The 21,589-nt window shown below is 39.6% G+C and overlaps 1 protein-coding gene across 17 annotated transcripts in view; it reads left to right on the top strand.

The window, feature by feature from the left end:
* Window positions 1–21,589, top strand: part of CAMTA1 (calmodulin binding transcription activator 1) — a 980,974-nt gene that overhangs the window by 19,184 nt on the left and 940,201 nt on the right. For 15 of the 17 annotated variants that reach the window (XR_008492581.2, XR_008492582.2, XM_063668430.1 and 12 more), the window contains exons 2-3: window positions 16,086–16,155; window positions 20,713–20,831. Coding sequence is in view for 15 of the 17 variants with exons in the window: in XM_063668430.1 (XP_063524500.1) it covers window positions 16,086–16,155; window positions 20,713–20,831 (189 nt within the window). In the remaining 2 variants the exon portion in view is untranslated. The remainder of the gene's footprint in view (window positions 1–16,085; window positions 16,156–20,712; window positions 20,832–21,589) is intronic. The other 2 variants (XM_054441126.2, XM_054441083.2) reach the window with 1 other exon arrangement.

Raw genomic sequence — 21,589 nt, 5'->3', positions numbered from 1 at the left:
GGGTCTCGCCATGTTGCCCAGGCTGGTCTTGAACTCCTGGGCTCAAGTGATCCTTCTGCCCCGGACTCCCAAGTGCTGGGATTACAAGTGTAAACTGCTACACCTGCTCACTTCACTCCTTTTATTTTTGAATAATCCTCTGTTGTATAGATATATACCACATTTTGTTTATCCATTCACCAGTTAATAGACATTTGAGTCATTCCACTTTTTGGCTATTATGAAAAATGCTGCTGTGAACATTTGTGTACAAGCTTTTATATGGACATATGTTTTCATTTCTGTTGGAAAGATACCTAGGAGTGGAACTGTGGTGTCATAGTTAACTCTGTTTAACTTTTTGAGGAACTGTTTTCCAAACTTTTCCAAAGTGGTTAGATCATATTACATTCCCACCAGCAAGTATGAGAGTTGTAATTTCTCCACATTCTTGCAAACACTTGTTATTGTCCATCTTTTTGATTATAGCCATTCTTGTAGATGGGAAGTGGTATATTATTGTGGTTTTGATTTGCATTTCCCTAGTGACTAATGATGTCGAGCATCTGTTCATGAGCTTATTAGCCATTTGTATGTCTGCTTTGACAAATGTCTATTCAAATCCTCTTCCATTTTTGAATTGAGTCAATGGAATTCTTGCTGTTCAGTTGTAGGAATTCTTTATATGTGTTCTAGATATCAGTCCCTTATCAGATACGTGAATTCAAATGTATGATTGACATGTGATATGTGATTTTTCTCCGATTCTGTGTGGGTTGTCTTTTCAATTTTGTTTTTTGAGAGAGGGTCTCATTCTGTCACCCAGGCAGGAGTGTAGTGATGCAGTCATGTCTCACTGCAGTCTTGCCTGCCTGGGCTTAAGCGGTCCTCCCACCTTAGTCTCCTGAGTAGCTGGGACTACAGGGGGGCACCACTCGTCTGGCTAATTTTGAAATTTTTTAATAGAAATGGAGTCTCTATATTATATTATGCCCAGGCTGGTCTTGAACTCCTGGGCTCAAGTGATCCTCTTGCCTTGGCCTCCCAAAATGCTGGGATTACAAGTATGAACTGCTGTGCTAGCCTTTACTTTCTTGATAGTGTCCTTTGAAGAACAGAAGTTTTAAATTTGATTGTGTCCCATTTATCTGTTTTTTTTTTTTTTTGGTCACTTATGCTTTTGGTATCGTAATAAGAAACCATTGTCATATCTAAGGTCGTGGAGGTTTACACCTGTGTTTTTTTGTTAGAGTTCTGTAGTTTTAGCTCTGACATTTAGTTCTCTGATAGATCTTCAGTTAATTTTTGTATGCGGTGTGAGGTAGGCTTCCAGCTTCATTCTTTTGCATGTGGATATTCAGTTGTCCTAGCCCATTTGTTGAGAAGACCATTCTTTCCTCACTGAAGTGTCTTGGCATCCTTGTTGAAAATCAACTGACTGTAAATCTGTGGGTTTATTTTTAGAGTCTTGATTCTATTCCATTGATCTGTGTGTCTATCTTTATGCCATTACCACAGTGTCTTGATTCTGTAGCTTTGTAGTAAGTTTTGAAATCAGGAACTGTCAGTCCTTTAACTCTGTTCTTCTTTTTCAAGATTGTTTTGGCTGTGCTAGCTCCCTTGTATTTCCGTATGAATATTAGGATCAGCTTGTTAGTTTCCACAGAAGAGACAACTGAGAGATAATGGGGATTATATTCAATCTGAAGATCTATTTGGGGAGTTTAAATTCATTTTATGGATTTGCTGTATGCTTAGGAAGTCCTGGCTAACTCAGACACCCAAGCATCTTGCCTTAAAAACACACAATTTTGTTTTAATTTATTGATGTAGTAGGCTGCCTTGGTGAAACACTGTAATTCACTGTTAGACTGGAATTGGACTTTTCAGGTTCCAAGAGAGCAAACAGCTCTTCCACATAGCCTGTAGGTTGACTTCCTGTAGTAAATGTTTTTTTGATGTGAAAGTTTGCTGATGCCTTGCATGTTTTAAAAATAAGGTGGTATTCTGGTTAATGTACATTCTGGTTAATAGAGAACTAGCAGATTACATACATGAATATTTATCAAAGAATTAGGATATGTTACAATAAAATTGTGACATTAAAATTTATGTAATTGTTATTATTACTGGAGGAATCAGAAGATATTTTGGGACCTTGTAGTCCTTCAGGGGCCATGTGAACATCGGTTATTGTTATACTTTTAAGTCACTTCATTTACTCAACAAATAACAAAGTGCCTATCTGTGCCAGGCACAAGGAAGGACAGACCCAGTCTGTGTCCTTTTGGAGCTAAGGGGGAGATGGACATTAATCAAGATGCCATATGAAATTTCAGCTGGGACTCAGTGCTGTGAAGGTGCGTGCAATATGTCATAAAGGGATTTGACTAATCTGCAAGGTTGGGGGAGGCTTCTTGAGAGCTCTGGAGGAAAATGGGAATTAATTGTGGGAAGAATTAAGGAGAAAAGTTCCAGGTAATTGGATGAGTTTGTTAGTGAGCTGTGTGGAGATACTCTGGTTATAGCCTATTTATCACTTTTGGGAAAGAGTGTCTGAACACTTGGCTCTGGTCTTTACTCTGTCCCTTAAATGCCTTGTGGCTGAGCAGATGCTCTTTCTGACTTGTTCACATACTGTTTTTTAAATTTCTGTAGCCATTTTTATTTGTAGATACTTACATGAAAACATACAGAAATCTAGGCTTTTGGTTGATTGTTTTCATATAATTAAAAAATCATTCACTTTGGGAGTCCGAGGCAGGTGGATCATGAGGTCAGGAGATCGAGACCATCCTGGCTAACACGGTGAAACCCCGTCTCTACTAAAAATACAAAAAATTAGCCGAGCGTGGTGGCACGTGCCTGTAGTCTCAGCTACTTTGGGAGGCTGAGGCAGGAGAATCGCTTGAATCCAGGAGGCGGAGGTTGCAGTGAGCTGAGATCGTGCCACTGCACTTCAGCCTGGAGGACAGAGCAAGACTCCGTTTCAAAAAAAAAAAAAAAAAAAATTATTTCTTTGTGACCTTCCATGGTTAGCTATTTAGAACTGCTTTAGTGGTAAATTGAATACTTTTCTGAACATTTTTCCTAGACTTTGAAATTAGGAGTCATTTCTGTTTACACATACTTCAGAAGCCTGTCAGGGACAGAGTCTGTAGTGACAGAAGTCTGTAGGGAAGCAGATATGGATGTAAGTGATTCAGGACAGGTCATAATGCTTTAATAAGGCTTTGGAAGGGAAGATGGAAAGACTTCCTGGAGGAGGTGGAATTTGACCGGAAATCATTGACAGGCAAACATGGTAGTTGGAGGAGAAATTCCAAGCAGAGGAAATGGAACAGAGGCATAGAGCCAGACGAGTACAGGGAGTGGGTGGAATTCATGTGCATATGGGTAGGTAAGCCTCGGAAAGTAGGTAGGGGTCATGTTGTTAGGGGCCTGAAAAGTCAGACCGAAGAATCTGGATTTAATTCTCTGCTCAGGAGAGGCTTTTAGCAGTTTTTTTTTTTTTTTTAGTAGAGGAATGGAATTGATTGGATAAAGTCGATTTTCCTGAAACAGGTGCTAATAAGGGCCACCTAGTTACTTCTCCAGCTTCCTCTCTACAGTCACGTTACATTTTTTAGACTCTGATTGTTCCAAGGTCCCACCGTGTCTAGTGGTTTTAGGCCTCCCACATTGCTGTTGCCTTGATTTAGAAGTTGCACCTGCCTCAGGAACACAGGCACACACGCTCACCCATGCTCTTGCTGACTTTCTGTGTCTTCTGTGTTTCAGCTTAAATGAAACTTCCAATAGGAGAAGGCTTTTTGACCTTGCCTCTCTTTTCAGATTGGATCGGATGCCCTTCCTGTGTGCACCATAGCACTACGTGGTTTTCCTAGTCATGGCACATTTTAGTTTGCATTGGAGTTGCTTGTTTACTTCTCTTTCTCTCTCGATTAGATGTGCATTTCTGGAGGTAAGAGGCTTGAGTACCTAGACTTAGTAAATGCTTGTTGGCTGAATGAATGAATGAGCAAATAGGAAGGACTAGAGTCGGGAGAAAATCACTTCTGGCAAGAGTTGTCTGTAGAATTGGGGTGAGGAAAGAGCTAGCGTGGCTGAGGAGTGTGTGTGTCACACACACATACAATTTTGTGACTGACTGAATGTGGGCCTTGAGGGAAGGTGACTCCTAGGTTTTGAACCATAACTGGGAATTTAGTGAGGCCAGACTGAGATAGGGAAGACAAGGCAGGTATATTTGGGGAGAATGGCTGCAAAGGTACCACTGTTTTTCTTCTTCTTTTTTTTTTTTTTGAGATGGAGTTTCACTCTTGTTGCCCAGGCTGCAGTGCAATGGCACGGTCTCAGCTCACGGCAACATCCACCTCCCAGGTTCAAGCAATTCTCCTGCCTCAGCCTCCCGAGTAGCTGGGATTACAGGCATCCGCCACCATGCCTGGCTAATTTTTGTATTTTTAGTAGAGACGGGGTTTCACCATGTTGGCCAGGCTGGTCTCGAACTCCTGACCTCAGGTGATCTGCTCACCTTGACCTCCCAAAGTGCTAGGATTACAGGTGTGAGCCACCGTGCCTGGCCGGTATCGCTGTTTTTAAGGTGTCATTGGGTAGCTTTAGAATGTGTATATACAGCGTGACATTGGAGATGTGGGTCAAAGATTAGGGAGTCATTCATATCACCCTGCTTTTTTTCTTCATTGTACTTCCAGAGGGCAAGGGAGCCTTGGTGCTGGAGTCCTTAGAGGTCAGCCCCCTGGGCATGGGGCAGGGAGAGAAGGGCTGTGAGGAGGTCTGGAGGGGCAGATGCAGCGGCAGCAGCACAGCACAAAAGGTACAGACAGTACCTTTGGTTGAATGAGTGAATTAATCAGTTCAAAACAATTAGAAGTCACAGTTGTGAGTGTGATTGGAAGAGGAGCAGAGAAGGGGCCTGAGGGCAGAAATGTGATGAATACTTACATTTTAATGCCACCAGAGGGGAGAGAACCGGCAGAGGCTGAGAAAGAATGGTTGGAGAGGTAATGGAACAAGCAGAATATGAATTCAGGGTTGCTGAGTGTGGAGGGTTGAAAGGAGGTTGTCAGTCGTAATGCTGCAGAGTTGAGTAGACTGAAGACTAAGGAAGGGTATTGGTTTTGTCAATTCGATAATGAGAGAATAAAGGAGTAGAGATAGGGTGGATGATTATTTCAGAACCGTGGTGGCATATACAGAGTACTGGTAGAAATGATGGTGAAATGATTGATCCAGTCCAAGATGAGAAAAGAAACCTGATGGGCTGTGAGTGTATTAGTTATCTATTGCTGCTGTAACCAATCATCACAAACCCAGTGGCTTCAAACAGCCCAGGGTGGAATCTCCTGGTTCCCATGGGTCAGGCATTTGGGCAGGGCAGGGCTGGGTCTGCTGGATTGGGACTGCTGAGCTGCGATTGAGGTGCTGGCCAGGACTGGGCTCACCTTGGAAACCTCTGGTAGGGGAGGATCCACTTCCAGGCTCCCTTGGCCATTTGAAGGACTCTTTTCTTTGGGCTGTTGGGCTGAGGGCTCAGCTTCTCGCCAGCTGTCGGCCCGAGGCTGCCCTCAGTTCCTGCCCCAGGGGCCTCTGCAACACCATAGCTTGCTTCATCAGAGCCAGGAGGGACAGTCTCTAGCAAGACAGAAGTCACAGTCTGCCCATTACCTTTGCCATGTTCTGCTGATTAGAAGCGACTTGCTAGGTCTAGCCCACACTCCGGGGGAGGGGGTTACACAAAGCTGTTAACATTGGCTGGGCGCGGTGGCTCATGCCTGTAATCCCAGCACTTTGGGAGGCCAAGGTAGGCAGATCACGAGGTCAGGAGATAGACACCATCTGGCTAACACGGTGAAATCCCATCTCTACTAAAAATACAAAAAATTAGCCGGGCGTGGTGGTGGGTGCCTGTAGTCCCAGCTACTCGGGAGGCTGAGGCAGGAGAATGGCGTGGACCTGGAGGCGGAGCTTGCAGTGAGCTGAGATCACACCACTGCACTCCAGTCTGGGTGACAGAGCGAGACTCTGTTTCAAAAAAAAAAAGCTGTTAACATCAAGAGGTGGGGATCATAGGAGGTCCATCATAAAGTTTGTCCTCCACCGTAGAGGGGCGGTGATGGGATTAGAAGACATTATAACAGTTCTTCAGATGAGGCCTTGGAGGATGCAGATGGAAGAACGGGAGCTTTCAGAGGCGGAAGTTTTGAAAGTGCAGTTCCAGTTGAAAGTTGGGATAGTCAGGTGGTGACGCTTCTCAGGAGGCCTTCTGTGCCCTTTGTCTTCATGTGCCTTCTATGTACTCTCTCCTGTTAGACAAATGAACATTCTGTGTTATAGTTGCCACCGATAAATCCATCTGTCTGGCTAAAATGGAATTATTTACCAGCGAATTCCTGGCCAGTGGAGGTATCTGCCCTCTTGCCTTATGGTTTTGTTGAGGATCAAATGAGGTAATTCATATGAAGTGTTTTATAGACTACAAAGTAATATGCAAACAGAAGGTATTAAACGGTGCTACCTTTTTCTCTGTGTTAAGTAGAACACATGGAATTTAACTTACATTTTCCTTAATAACTTCGGTTCATTACGTTGTATGTAGCTTATTAAACTGGGCTTTATTTAACACTGTGATTTGGGTTTTTTGAGTAGAGAGTTTACTTTTATGATAAATGACCCCAAACTGCTATACCTTTCAAATCCTTGTGTCCGATTTTTATTGTTTAAAAAAACAATCTCACCTTGCTGTTGCCTGTCACTCTTTTGCTTCTGTGTGTCAGTTTTGAGCAACATTTTTTTCCCCTCCGATTTGTTGCATTTGTTGCTTCTGATCTCTGGGCTTCGCAACCTGATAATTAAGCATATTAGAGCTGTGAGGAGTTTTATAGTAATCCAGCTACGAATGTGGGTCGGAGAAACTCGTCTCACAGTAGAGTACATAAGCTTTTGTGCATGGACTTCGTAAAATTCACTTTTGGCCTTCAGAGTGTTCTTGGCTTCCTTCCTAGTTCTGGCTGTGTTCGAATTAAGGGAGGTTCCCAGATAGCTGACTTCCATTCTGGGGCTGTGGCTGCCATTTTCTTGGCGTCCACCTCATTGCTCTGTTACGAGAAACAGTGTCATTCTCTTCTTTAGTTTTGATGAGGTTTTAGTTCTTTGGGCAGTAGCAAGTAGTGATAGGTGATGGTGGTCTGTGGTTCATGGACCAAAAAATGTTTGAGGGGCATGGAGGATCTTTAGATAAGATCAGCTTCTAGGTGTATGTGGTAGCATTCTGTTCCACCGCTCTCCTCTCCTTCAGGATGTCTCCCTCCCAGCTAAGCTGCTCGGTGTTCCTCAGTGGGAGCGTTTGCCTTAGCTTTCTCTCAGAGCATCTTACTTACTTTTTCTGCCCACATTTTTGCATTGCTGCTTTGTGGAGAAGCATTGCTGCATTATTAGGGAGAGAACCGTGTTTTCTTGTGGAAATCACACAGTAGTATGGGAGAACTGGTCTGGTTCTAATTCTGCCCCGTCCTAGCTCGTGGCCTTTGCCCAGTGCCTTGTTAGCCATGTCTTGGTGTCTCCATTTCTAGAATAGGCTTAATGTGTGCTTTGCTACCTTTTAGGATTGAAATAAGATTTTATATATGAAAATGCTTGTTATACGTACATAACATTGAATAGAATGCCTAGTTTGTTGGGTTGATTTTGTTGATATTTTACAATGCTTTCTCTGAGGAGTTAAACAAAATTATCATTAGTATGAGTAACAGTAAGTACTGCTAAAACAATATTTTAAATTTTATACAGTTTTTTTTTACTGAATGTATTCTAGTTGAATCTATTTGTACAGATGTGGACATTTAGTAAGTGCTCTTTGATTATTTTCAGACTTTGAGTATACCGGCTTCCAAGCCAAATTAAATTTATGAAAATTCTAATGATACTGTGATTCATATCTAGAAAGAATAATTTAAAAAAAATTGTGAAATCACTTTAAACATGCTTTACATGCATCTCTGGTAATAGAGAATCAATTAATCTGATTTCTCAGGCCATAAATCTGGCTTGATATATTGTAATATTAGTTCCTGTGTCAGCCTCTTAGAACTTGAACTGTTTTGTAGTCTGTTCAAGCTACTTGTTTGCTTTTGAACTCAATTCTAGGTGTTGAACTCAATTTGAGAGCCTAAAATGGTTTGTGCCCCAATTACCTTAGAGGTTACTGTTTCATTTTTTTATTTAGCCTGCCCCAGGAGTAGGAAGTCGGCTACCTACCAGACTTTTTCCTTTTAACTTGACTGTATACTTTAATTTTTGTCTCTATCCCATGGGGGAGTTGTGAGGGTTATTATAGTATAGTAGCACTTAATGGCATATTTTAAACTTCTTGAAAAGTGGTAATACGTGAGCACATAACATTTTTGTACTGTAGCATATAATTTTTTCCCACACTAACCTTTTGTGGTTCAGAAAAAGAATAAAGTTACTTGGGCTTGGGGTGCATGTTGAATTGCCCGTCTCATAAAATCATTAACCTGATTTTAGGGAGTGTCTCTGAAACATGTCTTTTGACAGACCTTGTGCTGTTTTTTATTTATTATTAATAAATTAATATTTATTATTCATAAATTAATACTAATTAAATAATTGTGCTCTAGCCCCCAATTTTAGTTTGGTTTTCTTGGTATCTGTGAAAACTGTTGAGTATTCCCCCTACTCCTAAGTTTTTTTTTTTTTTTTTTTTTAGCAGGTTTAAAGTAGCTTTTATCATATTGCTTGATTTCTCAAATGAATAGAGGGATGAGATTCCTTTCTTTAAAAATATCTGCAACATTGCTGGACTGAGAGGTCATATCTACAGTTTTTTCTTTTTAAAAAATTTTTTTAGAGATGGGGTCCTGCTCTGTTGTCCAGGCTGGAGTGCAGTGGCACAGCTCACAGCTCACAGCTCACTGCAGCCTTGAACTCCTGGGCTCAAACAGTCCTCCCGCCTCAGCCTCCCAAGTAGCTGGGACTACAGGTTCGAGCCACTGCTTGTTCAGTCTTTTGCTTTTGTCTCAGTGGCACAGTACCAAGACACAGCAAATCAAAGTGACCAAGAGGATGAGTGGCAATTCGGTGGCCTTACAGGAAGAGATGTGCTTGAAAAAGACAGAAGGCTTTTTAGTAAATTCCACCACCATCACCAGGACAAGAGATAGGACCATTCTTTTTCCTTTCCATAAACTTGGGGGCTGGTTATTAATTTATGAATTCTATAAGTAATTTGAGCTTGTGTTATGTACCAGACATTGTATTAAGTATTACTGGAGATACTGGGAAGAACAAGCCAGACATCCTTTCAAGGATGCATTTGATAAAATCTCATTTCGAGTATGTTAGGAAAATATTTATTGGAGAAGGAAACCTCCTAGATTGGTTTTAGATCCCGAATGGCCTTAGGGATTGAAAATGGAGTTGTACAGCTCCGAAGAGACAGCGACCATCGGGAGCGGGCCATGAGGACTATGGCGGTTTTGTTGAAAAGAAGGTGGGGAAGTGTGGGGAAAGGAAGGTGAGATCAGATTGTTGCTGTGTCTGTGTAGAAAGAGGTGGGCATAGGAGACTCCATTTTGTTCTGACTAGGAGAAATTCTTCTGCCTTGGGATGCTGTTGATCTATGGCCTTTCCCTCAGCCCCGTGCTCTCTGAAACATGTGCTGTGTCAACTCAGGGTTAAATGGATTAAGGGTGGTGCAAGATGTGCTTTGTTAAACAGATGCTTTGAAGGCAGCATGCTCTTTAAGAGTCATCACCACTCCCTAATCCCAAGTACCCAGGGACACAAACACTGCAGAAGGCCACAGGGACCTCTGCCTAGGAAAACCAGAGACCTTTGTTCATGTGTTTATCTCCTGACCTTCTCTCCACTGTCATCCTATGACCCTGCCACATCCCCCTCTCCGAGAAACACCCAAGAATGTCTTGTTTCTTTATGTTAAGTCTTTAAATTGAGTAATTACTCCACCTTTATTCTTATTTTTCAAAGTTGCTTTAGCTATTCTAATTTCTTTATCTTTTCATATAAATGTATAAGTTTGTCTATGCTGAAAAAATAAATAAATAAAAAAAGAAAATGGAGTTGTAGGTTAGCAGAGGACATTTCTGAAAGGAGTGACTATTTTGTAATTAAAAAGCAGTTTACAGAAGATACTGTGGCAGAGACTGCTAGCTGATCATGAAACCCATCTCCTCCTCTTCCTCCTATTCCTGGGCATTTTCCAGTCCCCCTTGGAATCGTGACCAAATTCTAGCCAGGGGGGTGAGAGCAACGAAGTGTGCCACTTCCAGACTTGGCCCCTGAAACTCTTGGGGTATGGGTATCATGCCTTTTCCTTATCTGGCTTGATGCAGAGGGCCTAGTGACCTAGAAAGTCTTCTGCCACGAGGTAGAAGGAGCACAGGCAGCAGAGCCACTGCTGCGAGAACAGTCTGCCCACCAGGAGCACCTGTTTTGGACTTTACCTGAGCAAGAAGTGAACATTTATGGTATTTGAGCCATTATACAGTTAGCCTCCCTAACTATCTAGGCACGATGCCTAGGATGCTAAGCAAAACTGGACTGAGAGATCATATCTACAGTTTTTTCTTTTTAAAAAATAGTAAAGGTGCTAAGATTCAGGCTCGGCTTTAATTCTGTGGAGACCTAAATATTCTTTGTCTTTATTTCAAAGAACGGTAAATACAGTTTTCATTATGCTGTGTCTCTGTTCCAAAGCCTGTAATCACTTCTTACTATATAGCATCTTGTTTCATTAATCCATCTTCCAAAAACTCTAATATATGTATATATTATCCATATACAATGAATGTGCCTGTGTGTAACATCCTGATCTAGGTTCTCTGAATGGAGACAAAATGAATAAAACATAGTCCATGGCTTCAAAGAGTTTCTGCTTGATAGCCAGGTAGTTACTGAATTTCCATACTGCTATCATCTGTCCCTTGTTTTAACCTTCAAGTCATATATTATTTTTTCATTACCTTTTTTTAAAAGTATTGTTTCAATTAGATAGTATACCTTTTGAAAACAGGGAATATATATTATAGAGCTCTGCATCTCTCCTCTTGGGTATTTCTATTTTTTTTTTTTTTTTTTTTTTGAGACAGGGTCTCACTCTTGCCTAGGCTGTAGTGCAGTAGTGCTGTCATGGCTCACTGCAACCTCGATCTCCCAGGCTCAAGCAATCCTCCTGTCTCAGCCTTCCGTTTAGCTGGGACTGCAGGCACACAGTACCACACCTGGCTAATATTTTAATATTTGTAGAGACAGAGTCTCGCCATGTTGCCCAGGCTGGTATTGAACTCCTGGGCTTAAGCAGTCCTCTTGCCTTGGCCTCCCAAAGTGCTGAGATTACAGGTGTGAGCCACCATGCCCAGCCTTCTTGGGTACTTCCAGCAGAAACTGGGCACTATACTTGAGTAACCATCCCTAGAGTTTCTACTGATTATCTTGTGTGGATATTCTGGTATAGTTTTGTATTATGTACTAACAGATGAAAGTACTTTTAAAATCTTCTAGGAATTAGTGGAATTATGCTGTTGAGGAATGTTAGGATTGGAAGGATCTTTTATAGATCATTTGTCTAATTCCCGATCTTTTCGGTTGATCATCTGATTTCTGATACTCAAGGTGTGGCCATTAATTGCAGCATGGGCATCACCTGGGGGCTTGTTAGAGGCAGAATCTCAGGCCTCCCTCAGACCTGTGAATCAGAACCTGCATTGAAAGAAGATCCTAAGATAACCCACATGCACATTACATTTGGAGAAGTTCTGCTCAAGGTCAACTACCCATTTGACTCTTGAGAAAATTGGGAAAGTCAGAGAGTTGCCCAGAGTCATACAACTGTTTATTTTAGTCGTTCTCAACCTTGGATACATCTTGGGATCACTTGGGGACCTTTAAAAAAATACTGAGGCCTGGGTCCCATCCCCAGACATTCTGACGTAATTGGTCTGGGCATCAGAGTTTTGGAGATCTCACTAGATGACTGGCTAAGGCTGAGAACCATTGATTTGATTAATGATGGAATCCAGGTTTCTTCATGCTCTAATCAAGTATTCCTTCCAGTCCACCATGACTGTACATTCAGAAACAATGAAAAACATCCTCCCAAATGTTTACAGTAATGCACCACTCCATTTCATTTCCTTTATAGGAATTTACCCCTATTGGAGAGTGTCCCATTTACCATCTGTCTTTCCCCCACTAGAATGTATCTCCAAGAGGACAGGACCCTTGTCTGTCCTGTTCAGTGCTGTGTCCCAGCTCCTGAACAGTGTCTGGTACATGTTAGGTGCTCCTTTAATAGTTGTAGAACAAATGGAAGGAGCTACCGTAAAGAAGAGTGTGTTCTGTGAGAGGAAAACACAGGCTACTCTAAAGGTACCCTGTGGGCGAGAGGCTTCCCGAAGGGTGAGGGGTCTGAGTTGAAGTGCAGAGTCAGCGGGGGAGGTGCTTGAAGACCTGCTTCTGAGGAAGGACTTGAACCCAGATCTGACTTGAAAGCTTGTGCTTTTCCATTCCACTGTGTTGTCCTGTGGACAGAGTGGCTCACTGATTTGCCCAGACTTCTTAGCAGTGAGTGGTGGACTGGAACACACCACCGCGGCTCTGCAGGTGCTTAAGGCCAGCCCGCCTCCTTCTATGGCAGAGCCGCCCCAGTATTGCAGACAGGCGCCTGGAGGGCGATCAAAACACGAAGTTGTGCTGTGAAAGTTCCTGGCCCAGTGTCTGGCACAGGGGTATCTAGTACAAGGTAGCCCTTTATCATCATGGAAGTTTTTTTGTGCTTTGGCTTGTTTTGAGAACCTATGGTTTTCAAAGATAGAATGACTTGATTTCAGTTTTAACTTTGGTTTCTTTCCTAGTTAACTATGGAGACTTCATTATGCAGTGCTGTGGAGACAGCGTGATTGGTTTTTGTCTATTATATTTCTGTGTCATATGTTATTTTAGTGCCCAGTTCTTCCTATTATTTCAAATATTCTGTCACTGATTTACTTATTGTCAGACTTTGAAGTTGGGTATAAAAATCCTTTCTTATGAAGCTCTTCATTAGTGCGTCCCACTGAACCAAAGTGCTTTTTAAAAACTTTTCACCTAAGACCATTGTTAAGATATCTCAAATGGTAATCTTATACCGTCGGTTTTTGATAATAGGAAGCCAGGAAATGTTAAGCCGTGAATGTAAGACATTATTTTTAACATCGTGAAATTTCAAGTTTTAATTCAGAAACTAAAATGAGATATTACATTCATGTGATTAGTGGGCTATTACTGGCGACTCTTAAAGATGTTACAAGAAGTCACCGTGCTGCTGACTTTTCCCCTATTGGAGATCTTCCCATGAACCATTTTTCCTAAGGTACGCTAATTCCATGCTTACAGTCATGGGTAGAAAGTAATGTTGGATTTTCCAAAGGATACATGAATTCCGAGCCTTGACTAGTTTATAGGGTGAATCCTTGGACATGACTGTTACCACAGATGTTATTATAGTTAACTACTTTTTTTGTTTTTGTGTCAGGGTCTCATTCTGTCACCCAAGCTAGAGTGCAGTAGCATGGTCATGGCTCACTTCAGGCTCAAATTCCTGGCTCAAGTGATCCACCCACCTCAGTCTCCTGAGTAGCTGGGATTACAGGCATGAGCCACTGTGCCTGGCTCAGTATACTACTATTGGTTAAATTGGAGAGGGAAACGGTCCTAGAACAAGAATTTTACAGAAATAGAAAAGAAAGAATTAAGGAGCTCATGGTTATCCTGGTAGCTAGGAGTCACATTATAGAGAAGGACTTTATTTATGTGGACCCTGAAAACAATTTGACTTCTGAAGCACTTGATCACGGACATAAGGGAAAGGAAAATTAAAAATTCATGGAAGTCAACTTTAGTCAGATTGCAACATTTTTTAGCATAAAAAACTCAGGCATGGTGGGTCACGCCTGTAATCCCAACATTTTGGGAGGCTGAGGCCGACAGATCATTTGAGGTCAGGAGTTCGAGACCGGCCTGGCCAATATGGTGAAACCCCGTCTCTACTAAAAATACAAAAATTAGCCAGGCGTGGTGGTGGACACCTGTAGTCCCAGCTACTCAGGAGGCTGAGGCAGGAGAATCGCTTGAACCTGGGAGGCAGAGGTTGCAGTGAGCTGAGATCCCGCCACTACACTCCAGTCTGGGCAACAGAGTGAGACTCCGTCTCAAAACAAACAAACCAACCAACTCAACAACAAATAAATAACTCAGGCAATCCTGTTTGTTCTTAGAAAATGTTAACATTGTTAAAGCTCACCCTCATTAACCATGGTAACAATAGTGTTTTGTATTTGTGTGGTACCTTTGAATTGAAAGCACTTGGGTATGTGTTATCTAATCCTCCTCTTGCCTGAGAGAGAGGAGAGAGAAGTATCCACCCTCCCTTTTTGGATGAGGTAATACAGAGAGGTTGAATTACTTTCCTAAGGTCAGCTAGTAAATTAGAACTGAACTCTTTATATTTTATTTTATTTTAATTAATTTTTTGAGACAGGGTTTTACTCTGTCATCCAGGTTGGAGTGCAGTGGCGTGATCATGACTCACTGCAGCCTCAACTTCCCGAGTTCTAGCAATCCTCCTACTTCAGTCCCCCCAAGATATCTGGGACCACAGGTGTGTGCCACCATGCCTGGATAATTTTTGTATTTTTGGTAGAGGTGAGGTTTTGCCATGTTATCCAGGCTGGTCTTTACTCCTAAGCTCAAGTAATCCACCCGCCTTGGCCCCGCAAAGTGTTGGGATTACAGGCATGAGCCACCAAATTTATTTATTTATTTATTTATTATTATTATTTTTAAAGATGAGGCCTTGCTGTGTTGCCCAGGCTGGAGCAGGGGTGTAGTGGTGTTAACATGGTTCACTGCAGCCTTAAAAGTCCTGGGCTCAAGCGATCTTCCTGCCACAGCCTCCTGAGTAGCTGAGACTACGGGCACAAGCCGCCATGCCTGGTAGCTTTTAAATATAAAATGTTGAGGGTGGTTGTTGAACTTGTAAACTATCTTTGGTTTTGTAAGTATATAAATATGGGGTTTATAATGTAGGATGAATAATCTAAAATTTTATTTAATACTGCAACCAAACAAAAAAGATATTTTTAGGACTGAAAATAATTGGCCGTCAAGATTCAAAAAATTTTTTCTTTTTTTTTTTTTTAAAGTTACCATTGTGTAGGTTTTATGTGAAATCTTTAATTTTATCTGAGTGAAGCAGCATGAGAGCCAGAGACCTTGTTTCTTTCTTGTTAACGGAATTCCTCTTGACTTACTTCCCATGCCATAATACTAGTTGGCGCTCTGCACGTTTTTTGGGTGAGTTGGGTGTTGGGTTTATTGTTGGGAAATGGTTAAAAATGTTGTTGGTGTTGACTGAGCTTCAAAATGAATATGACATTGGTTCTTAGCAAAAATTTCCTCTATGTACAGCACACATACTTCCCATTTAAACAAATTACACAAGTTATGCATGTTCATCAGCACAGACCTTTTCTCACATATGTATCTTAAATTTTGAAGCAGCCTTAAGCTTGCAGTGCAAAGAACGGTTTCCCCCTGAGCCATTTGAGGATAAATTGCTGATAAGTTCCATCACTCTCGAGTACTTGATCATGTACTTCCTACAAACAAGAACATTCTCCTCCATAACCACAAGAACAGTAATCACAACCAGAAAGTTAACACTGAGACATTCCTACTCTCCAGTCCTAAAGTCCTGTTGTTGTTTGCCAGTTGATCCAGCAATGGCCTTTGTAGAAAAACATCTAATCAGAACCTTGGGTCATAACCGGTTGTCTTTTCAGTCTCTTAATACAGAAGAGTTTTCAGTCCTTTTTGACTTTCATGACCTTGACACTCTTGAGGATTGCAGGCCAGTCATTTTGTGGAATGTTCCTCGATTTGGATTTGTCTGATGTTTCCTCATGATTAGATTCAGGTTTTGCATCTTGGCAGGAATATCACAGAAGAGCCAGATTATATCTTTTTGAAAGATTAGTTTTACATTTTATTTTCTGTTTCCTTAGAGCGTTTCCCAAAGTGTATTCTGCGGAACTAGCACCTACTGTGTTCTCAACACCGTGCCACCTATAGAAGGTAGGATTTGAAAAAGCTTTTGACTTACAGGAAGGGGTGGGCTTGGCAGTAGCAGTAATTATCATCTAGTGCAGTGGAAACAGCCTTCAGCCCACACTCAGAAGACCTGGGTTCTGCACTTAACTGCTGTGTGATCTTAGATGAGTTACTTAATCCTTCTGGGGTAGCAAAAAGAATGCTTTCCTCTTAAATTAAATGAAAGAGTGCAATGTAAGATCCTTTCTGGGTGCCTGATACACAGTAGAGTCCCACAAATGTTTACTCCCTGATAAATAATGGAAAATAGATTTACTTAATCACATGTACCTCCAGTTGGAATTGAATGAAGTAGAGGAGGAGAGAATGTCCCAAAACCCAAATTGAAGTGATGGTTTACAGGGCTGCTGTGCCCTCCTCACTTTGTCTCTTCCCTCCTACATATTTTTAGATTGAAAACGTAAATGTAGATAAACAGTGAGAAGTTTATTGAACCTGAGTTATGATTTGACCTAAGCCTGGACCCGAGATTTTGTAATATGATCAATAGGAAAAAGGTAAATCTGGGCTACCTAAAAATAGAAGCGGTAAGTTGATCATCACACAACTCTAAGAACAAGAAGGGGATTATTAAATAGCAAAACTAATTATATTTTTCTACTTCGAAAGCTGTTAGTTTCTGTTTCTTTAACCTTTTAAAAATCTTTTGTAGAGTTACTACTGGGCTTAATTCACTTTGGAGACTTTGAAAAAGAATAATGCAAAATCAGATCAATGTTTGGCACATAGTGCTTAATTAATATGTATTTTGGATATATGGTGATTTGAAGGTCTTAGGTTAGTAATGGCAGTATTTGCTGCTGTGAGCATTATGCTGACTTGAATATAACAATATATGTTTATGTTTTCAGTTCCTATCCTACTAATTAAATCTAAGCACATAATAATTAGAGCTAAACAGAAAATTGTAGAGCTTCCTTTTGATTTTACTACTCCATGTTGTTGATCAAAGATATTCCCAATAAGATTTAGCAATTTGATACACTGTTATACCAAACTGTTTGAGCAGTTTGGTTTAGAGTTTGAAAGATTAATCGTAATCAACTTGAATGAATAACAGTGTTTGTCATTATTCAAAGAACCAACATTATTTTTTATTATGAATCAAAGTAAAATGAATGTATCATTTCTAGGTTAGTCAATATAGTTATAATTTACCTTGGCAGAAGTCACAGAATTTTCGAAGGAAAAGGTCAAATACATTTCTTTGGATGTAAGTAAAGGATTTGGCAATGTGAATCTCATTTTTTTGAAACAAAACATGAAAACAGTAATTCTGCTTTTTGCCTAAGTGAATGAGCATTTTTTTGCATTTTGGGAAGTTATACTACGCCTTGTAGGTTGACTAGAAAGGATGGTTCATTCTTTAGAATTAGAGCTGTCAGCCAAGCAAATCATCTGTCAATTTCAAGAGCCTCACTAGTTATTTTTTTATTGTGAAGTAGGTTAGAAAATTATTTTGTAAAGTCTAATATCATACACGTATATTTGGTTAGATAATGATAATGAAGTGTTTTACTGTCATTTGGTTGACACTCCCACTTGTCAGTGTCAAAGTTTAACTATTTGTATTGACTGAATAATGTAGTTGAAACCAGCATATGCCTTAATTTTACTGTTCACTCAAGATACTATTACTAGGATTTAAAAACTGGTGCATGTGTTTAGTTATTTTATCATTTTTAGTTATCCCAAAACATTAAAAAGCAGATTTTAATTTAAAAACAGATTTTTATGCAGTATAGCCATGTGAAGTTCTTTTCCAGTGTAAAATCAAAGTTTCTCTTTATCCCACTTCACCTGTAGAAGCACTGAAATTTAAAAATATGAGTTTTAACATTTTGCCTATTTGAAATTCCAGTAATTCTTTTCTCAGTATTAAACTCGCAATCCTTATAATGTAGGAAAATTTACCCATTGTTATGTTTCTTAAAAACATCCAATTTATATTCAGCATGAACCTAAAATTCTGGAAATGGTACACTTTAAAAACTGATCAAGGGGAACCCATTGGCCAGTCATATTCCTATTCCTTTTGACTCCGTGGCCACACCTCCGTGTAAAGTGTAATGTTTAGGAACTAGATTGAGAGAGTGCTTACACAGCCCTGCCCCTTTTCCTCTTTGGTCACATTTACCACTGCCTGATTTGGTATCAGAGTGGAAGACTGAAGCCTTTTCTATAGCAGTTAATTGTGCTGTTGAGAAGAGTACCTTTATTACATAAATACCACACACACATACACAACACACACACACGCACACACACTCACACTCTTTATATACCGCACAGTAGCTGGGTTCCTCAAAGAGGCTAAAAGAACAGAAAATTAACATCAGATTGTGATCATAAACATAGAAGCTGGGGTTTAATACTCTGCTCGTAAGTGTTCAGAATTGTACTTCAAGCTGATAGCTTTCTCAGAGGTATGACTATTCATATACAGTTTGGAGCAGGCACATCCATTGAGCAACTAGTATAGTGCCGTTTTCATAAAACGTACCTGTAAATGTTGAATATTTGAATTGAGTATAGATTTTAGGATTTCACCTCTACTTTCAGAATTGTACATATCATGGGGGATTTTAAAAAATGGGAATAAAACTACTTTAGGGGAAGAGAGAAGAGAGGTAAAGGCTCATGTGATTTGGTATTCTCTGCTTTAAAGTTTTATGGCCCATGGTACCTCCCTCGGGAGGATGAAGTGCAGGGAGCATGCATAAGCACATAAAATTACCAAGGTTTTATAGTGTGTAATTAATACAGAAATTTCTATGAACTTTCTTTTAGTTGAACAGCTTCCTTTTGGTTTCACAGGAAGATTTTTTGAAAAGTTTAGTCTTATTTTCCTATTAAATTAAAATTTGAGATTCTTGAAAGCAGTCAGTTTTTAGGTTTTTAAAGTTTTTATACTGCTTATAGAAATAGAGGATGGGTATTATAATTCAATTGGTTATGTAGTTCATGGACCAAAAAAGATTTAGTATGCTAAAACTCTCTTAAGTTCATCTCCATAAAATCTTCTATATGATGTAGTAAATTTTTTAGACTTTATTTCTATGCCCAATATTTTCCTTTTAAGATCTTTTCCTTGAGAAGAAATGTGTTACTCAGATGAAAACTGTTTGGAGAGGATTTTGTGACCTTAGAAAATATTTTTTGTTCTTTGATGTTTTTCACCTGTTCAAAAAAATAGACTGTACTGAACAAAGCCATAGTAAATAACTGGAAAAAGATGTTGTATTTCACTTTTAAGATTATTAACCAATGCCTGTATACTTATGTAAGGTTGCTTAATTGTAAGGCCTATTAAATTATTTAATGACAGTAAATTTTATAGGGATTTGTGTCTGGAGAAGAATTAGAGATAATCTAATCTTGTTGATTTGGGAAAACTGAAACTATTAAGTAACTTACCCAAGGTCACACAATTAGAAAGTAGCAGAACTGGGCCAGATCTTGGACTCTTGACTCTGAGTTCAGTGTTATAAAACCTTATTATATCAGGAGAAGTTGTTTCAACTGTGACTTAACTGGAGCAGATTAAGTCTTTCATGTTTTAATGTGCTGCTCCTTAGTACCTAGTTATGTGTACCCTTTGTATATTGGGGCTCTTATTTAGCATAAAAAACCTGGAATGAATAATTTGTAACTTTGAACTAAATGTGCCAAAGCTTGCGAGAAATTTTGAGCCAGGCAAAGAAACTTTGTTATAGGAGTGAAAAAATAAGTGATATGTAAGCAAATAAATGAGTGAAATAAATGTTATATAAAGGAAATGATCTCTTCTAGAAATCATCAGGTAGACTGATGATTAGGTGGTCAGACATACCATCTAGTCTGAAAGTAATTATTTTTTCTCTAACTCATTTAGAAGAGTTACATTTTGATGAAATACATTAATTACGTAGATATGTATATGTAAATCAAGTTAATTAAAATGATGATTTTATGTTCAGACCTAGAAAGGCCAGCTTCTGTATTACCTGAGTAGCTAACTGCAGGCTTAAATCCCTTATATTTATAAGATTTGTGATTTGCTTTTGAAAGGATAAATCTCTTTTATAGTCTAGGGGATGAAGTAGTATTTACGAACAAAATAGTCATATATTACTATAATTCTTCTTACCTAAGAAACTTAACATTTTTTCAACTGCTTAATAAAAGATTTTTGGGTTTTGTGAGGTTAATTTTATAATTTTTATGTGCTTCATCAAGACATGGGGAAAGAACCTTTAAAAATAACTTTCGGTTATGGGCAGCTGCGGGGATTTTCCCTGTTCACTCACATGTCAGGGAGCACAAGCCCGATCCTGTTTTAAATCCTCTTGACCAGATTCCTGCTGCCATCTCTCTGATAAATGCGTAAATGAGTATTATTAACTAAGAGGAATAGTGGGGCCTCTGATGCTCTTGGTCTCACATTGACTAAACTGAGCTGCTATTTCTGACTTTGTCAGCATACTTTAAAGGAGATTTTATCTATTATTTTCTCTAAATTTATTGTTTTCTTCTTTATAGATGATCATGGGAACAGCAATAGTAGTCATGTAAAAATCTTTTTACCGAAAAAGCTGCTTGAATGTCTGCCGAAATGTTCAAGTTTACCAAAAGAGAGGCACCGCTGGAACACTAATGAGGTAGATAAGTTTCTTTTTTTAAGGGTATGATTATTTTAGGGGCAAATTTTTTAGGTTGCTTCACATAGTCCTACTTTATATTAGCTTTAAATTTAAAATACTGATCTAGGAAATTGTAAATGACATTATTTAATCTGGATTTGACAGAAACCAGCCAACATGTTTTTTGATCTGTCTCTGATCTGCTTGGCTTGCATTGAAAGATACACAATGTGCACGTTGACTTAACTAAAGTAGCATGAGTTTCTGTCTGTGTTTTCTTGCATTTAGTGGTTAACCCTGCCTGCATGCCAGTTAAACATTAGTTCTTATGTCTTCACGAATTAATAAATACACAGTCCCAGTGTTCCACAGAATGTGTGGTGTCTTGACAGTGTGAATTTCTGTAGAGTTGGAAAGGGCAGGCTTCATAGGAGTGAAACAGCTTTTCGTCCTTTCTAATGAAGAAAGTTTGCTTAATGCTAAAAATTTTTATTAAGATTGAAGGCTGTACAGTAGATTATGTATTTAGCATCCAATCAGAAAGTAGATTTATGAAGTAGAATGAAAAAAGTTAATCATCTTGGGTGATGTTTCCTTTTTTGGTAAATTTTAATCCAGGAGTCTTACTGTTAGGAGTGGATTGCTTTGTCATCTTTTTTATTTTGAAATCTGAATATTTCAATTTAAGGTAATACCCGTTTAGTGTGGTGATGAGAATTGGGTATATGTCCATCAATTTGGGAGTTATATTCCTTTAATTCAGATGGCTGGGGTTG

This window comes from Pongo pygmaeus, chromosome 1, assembly GCF_028885625.2.
Source record: "Pongo pygmaeus isolate AG05252 chromosome 1, NHGRI_mPonPyg2-v2.0_pri, whole genome shotgun sequence".
Taxonomy (NCBI): Eukaryota; Metazoa; Chordata; class Mammalia; order Primates; family Hominidae; genus Pongo; species Pongo pygmaeus.
Note: the sequence above shows the minus strand (reverse complement) of the source record. Positions and strands in the feature narration are given on the sequence as shown.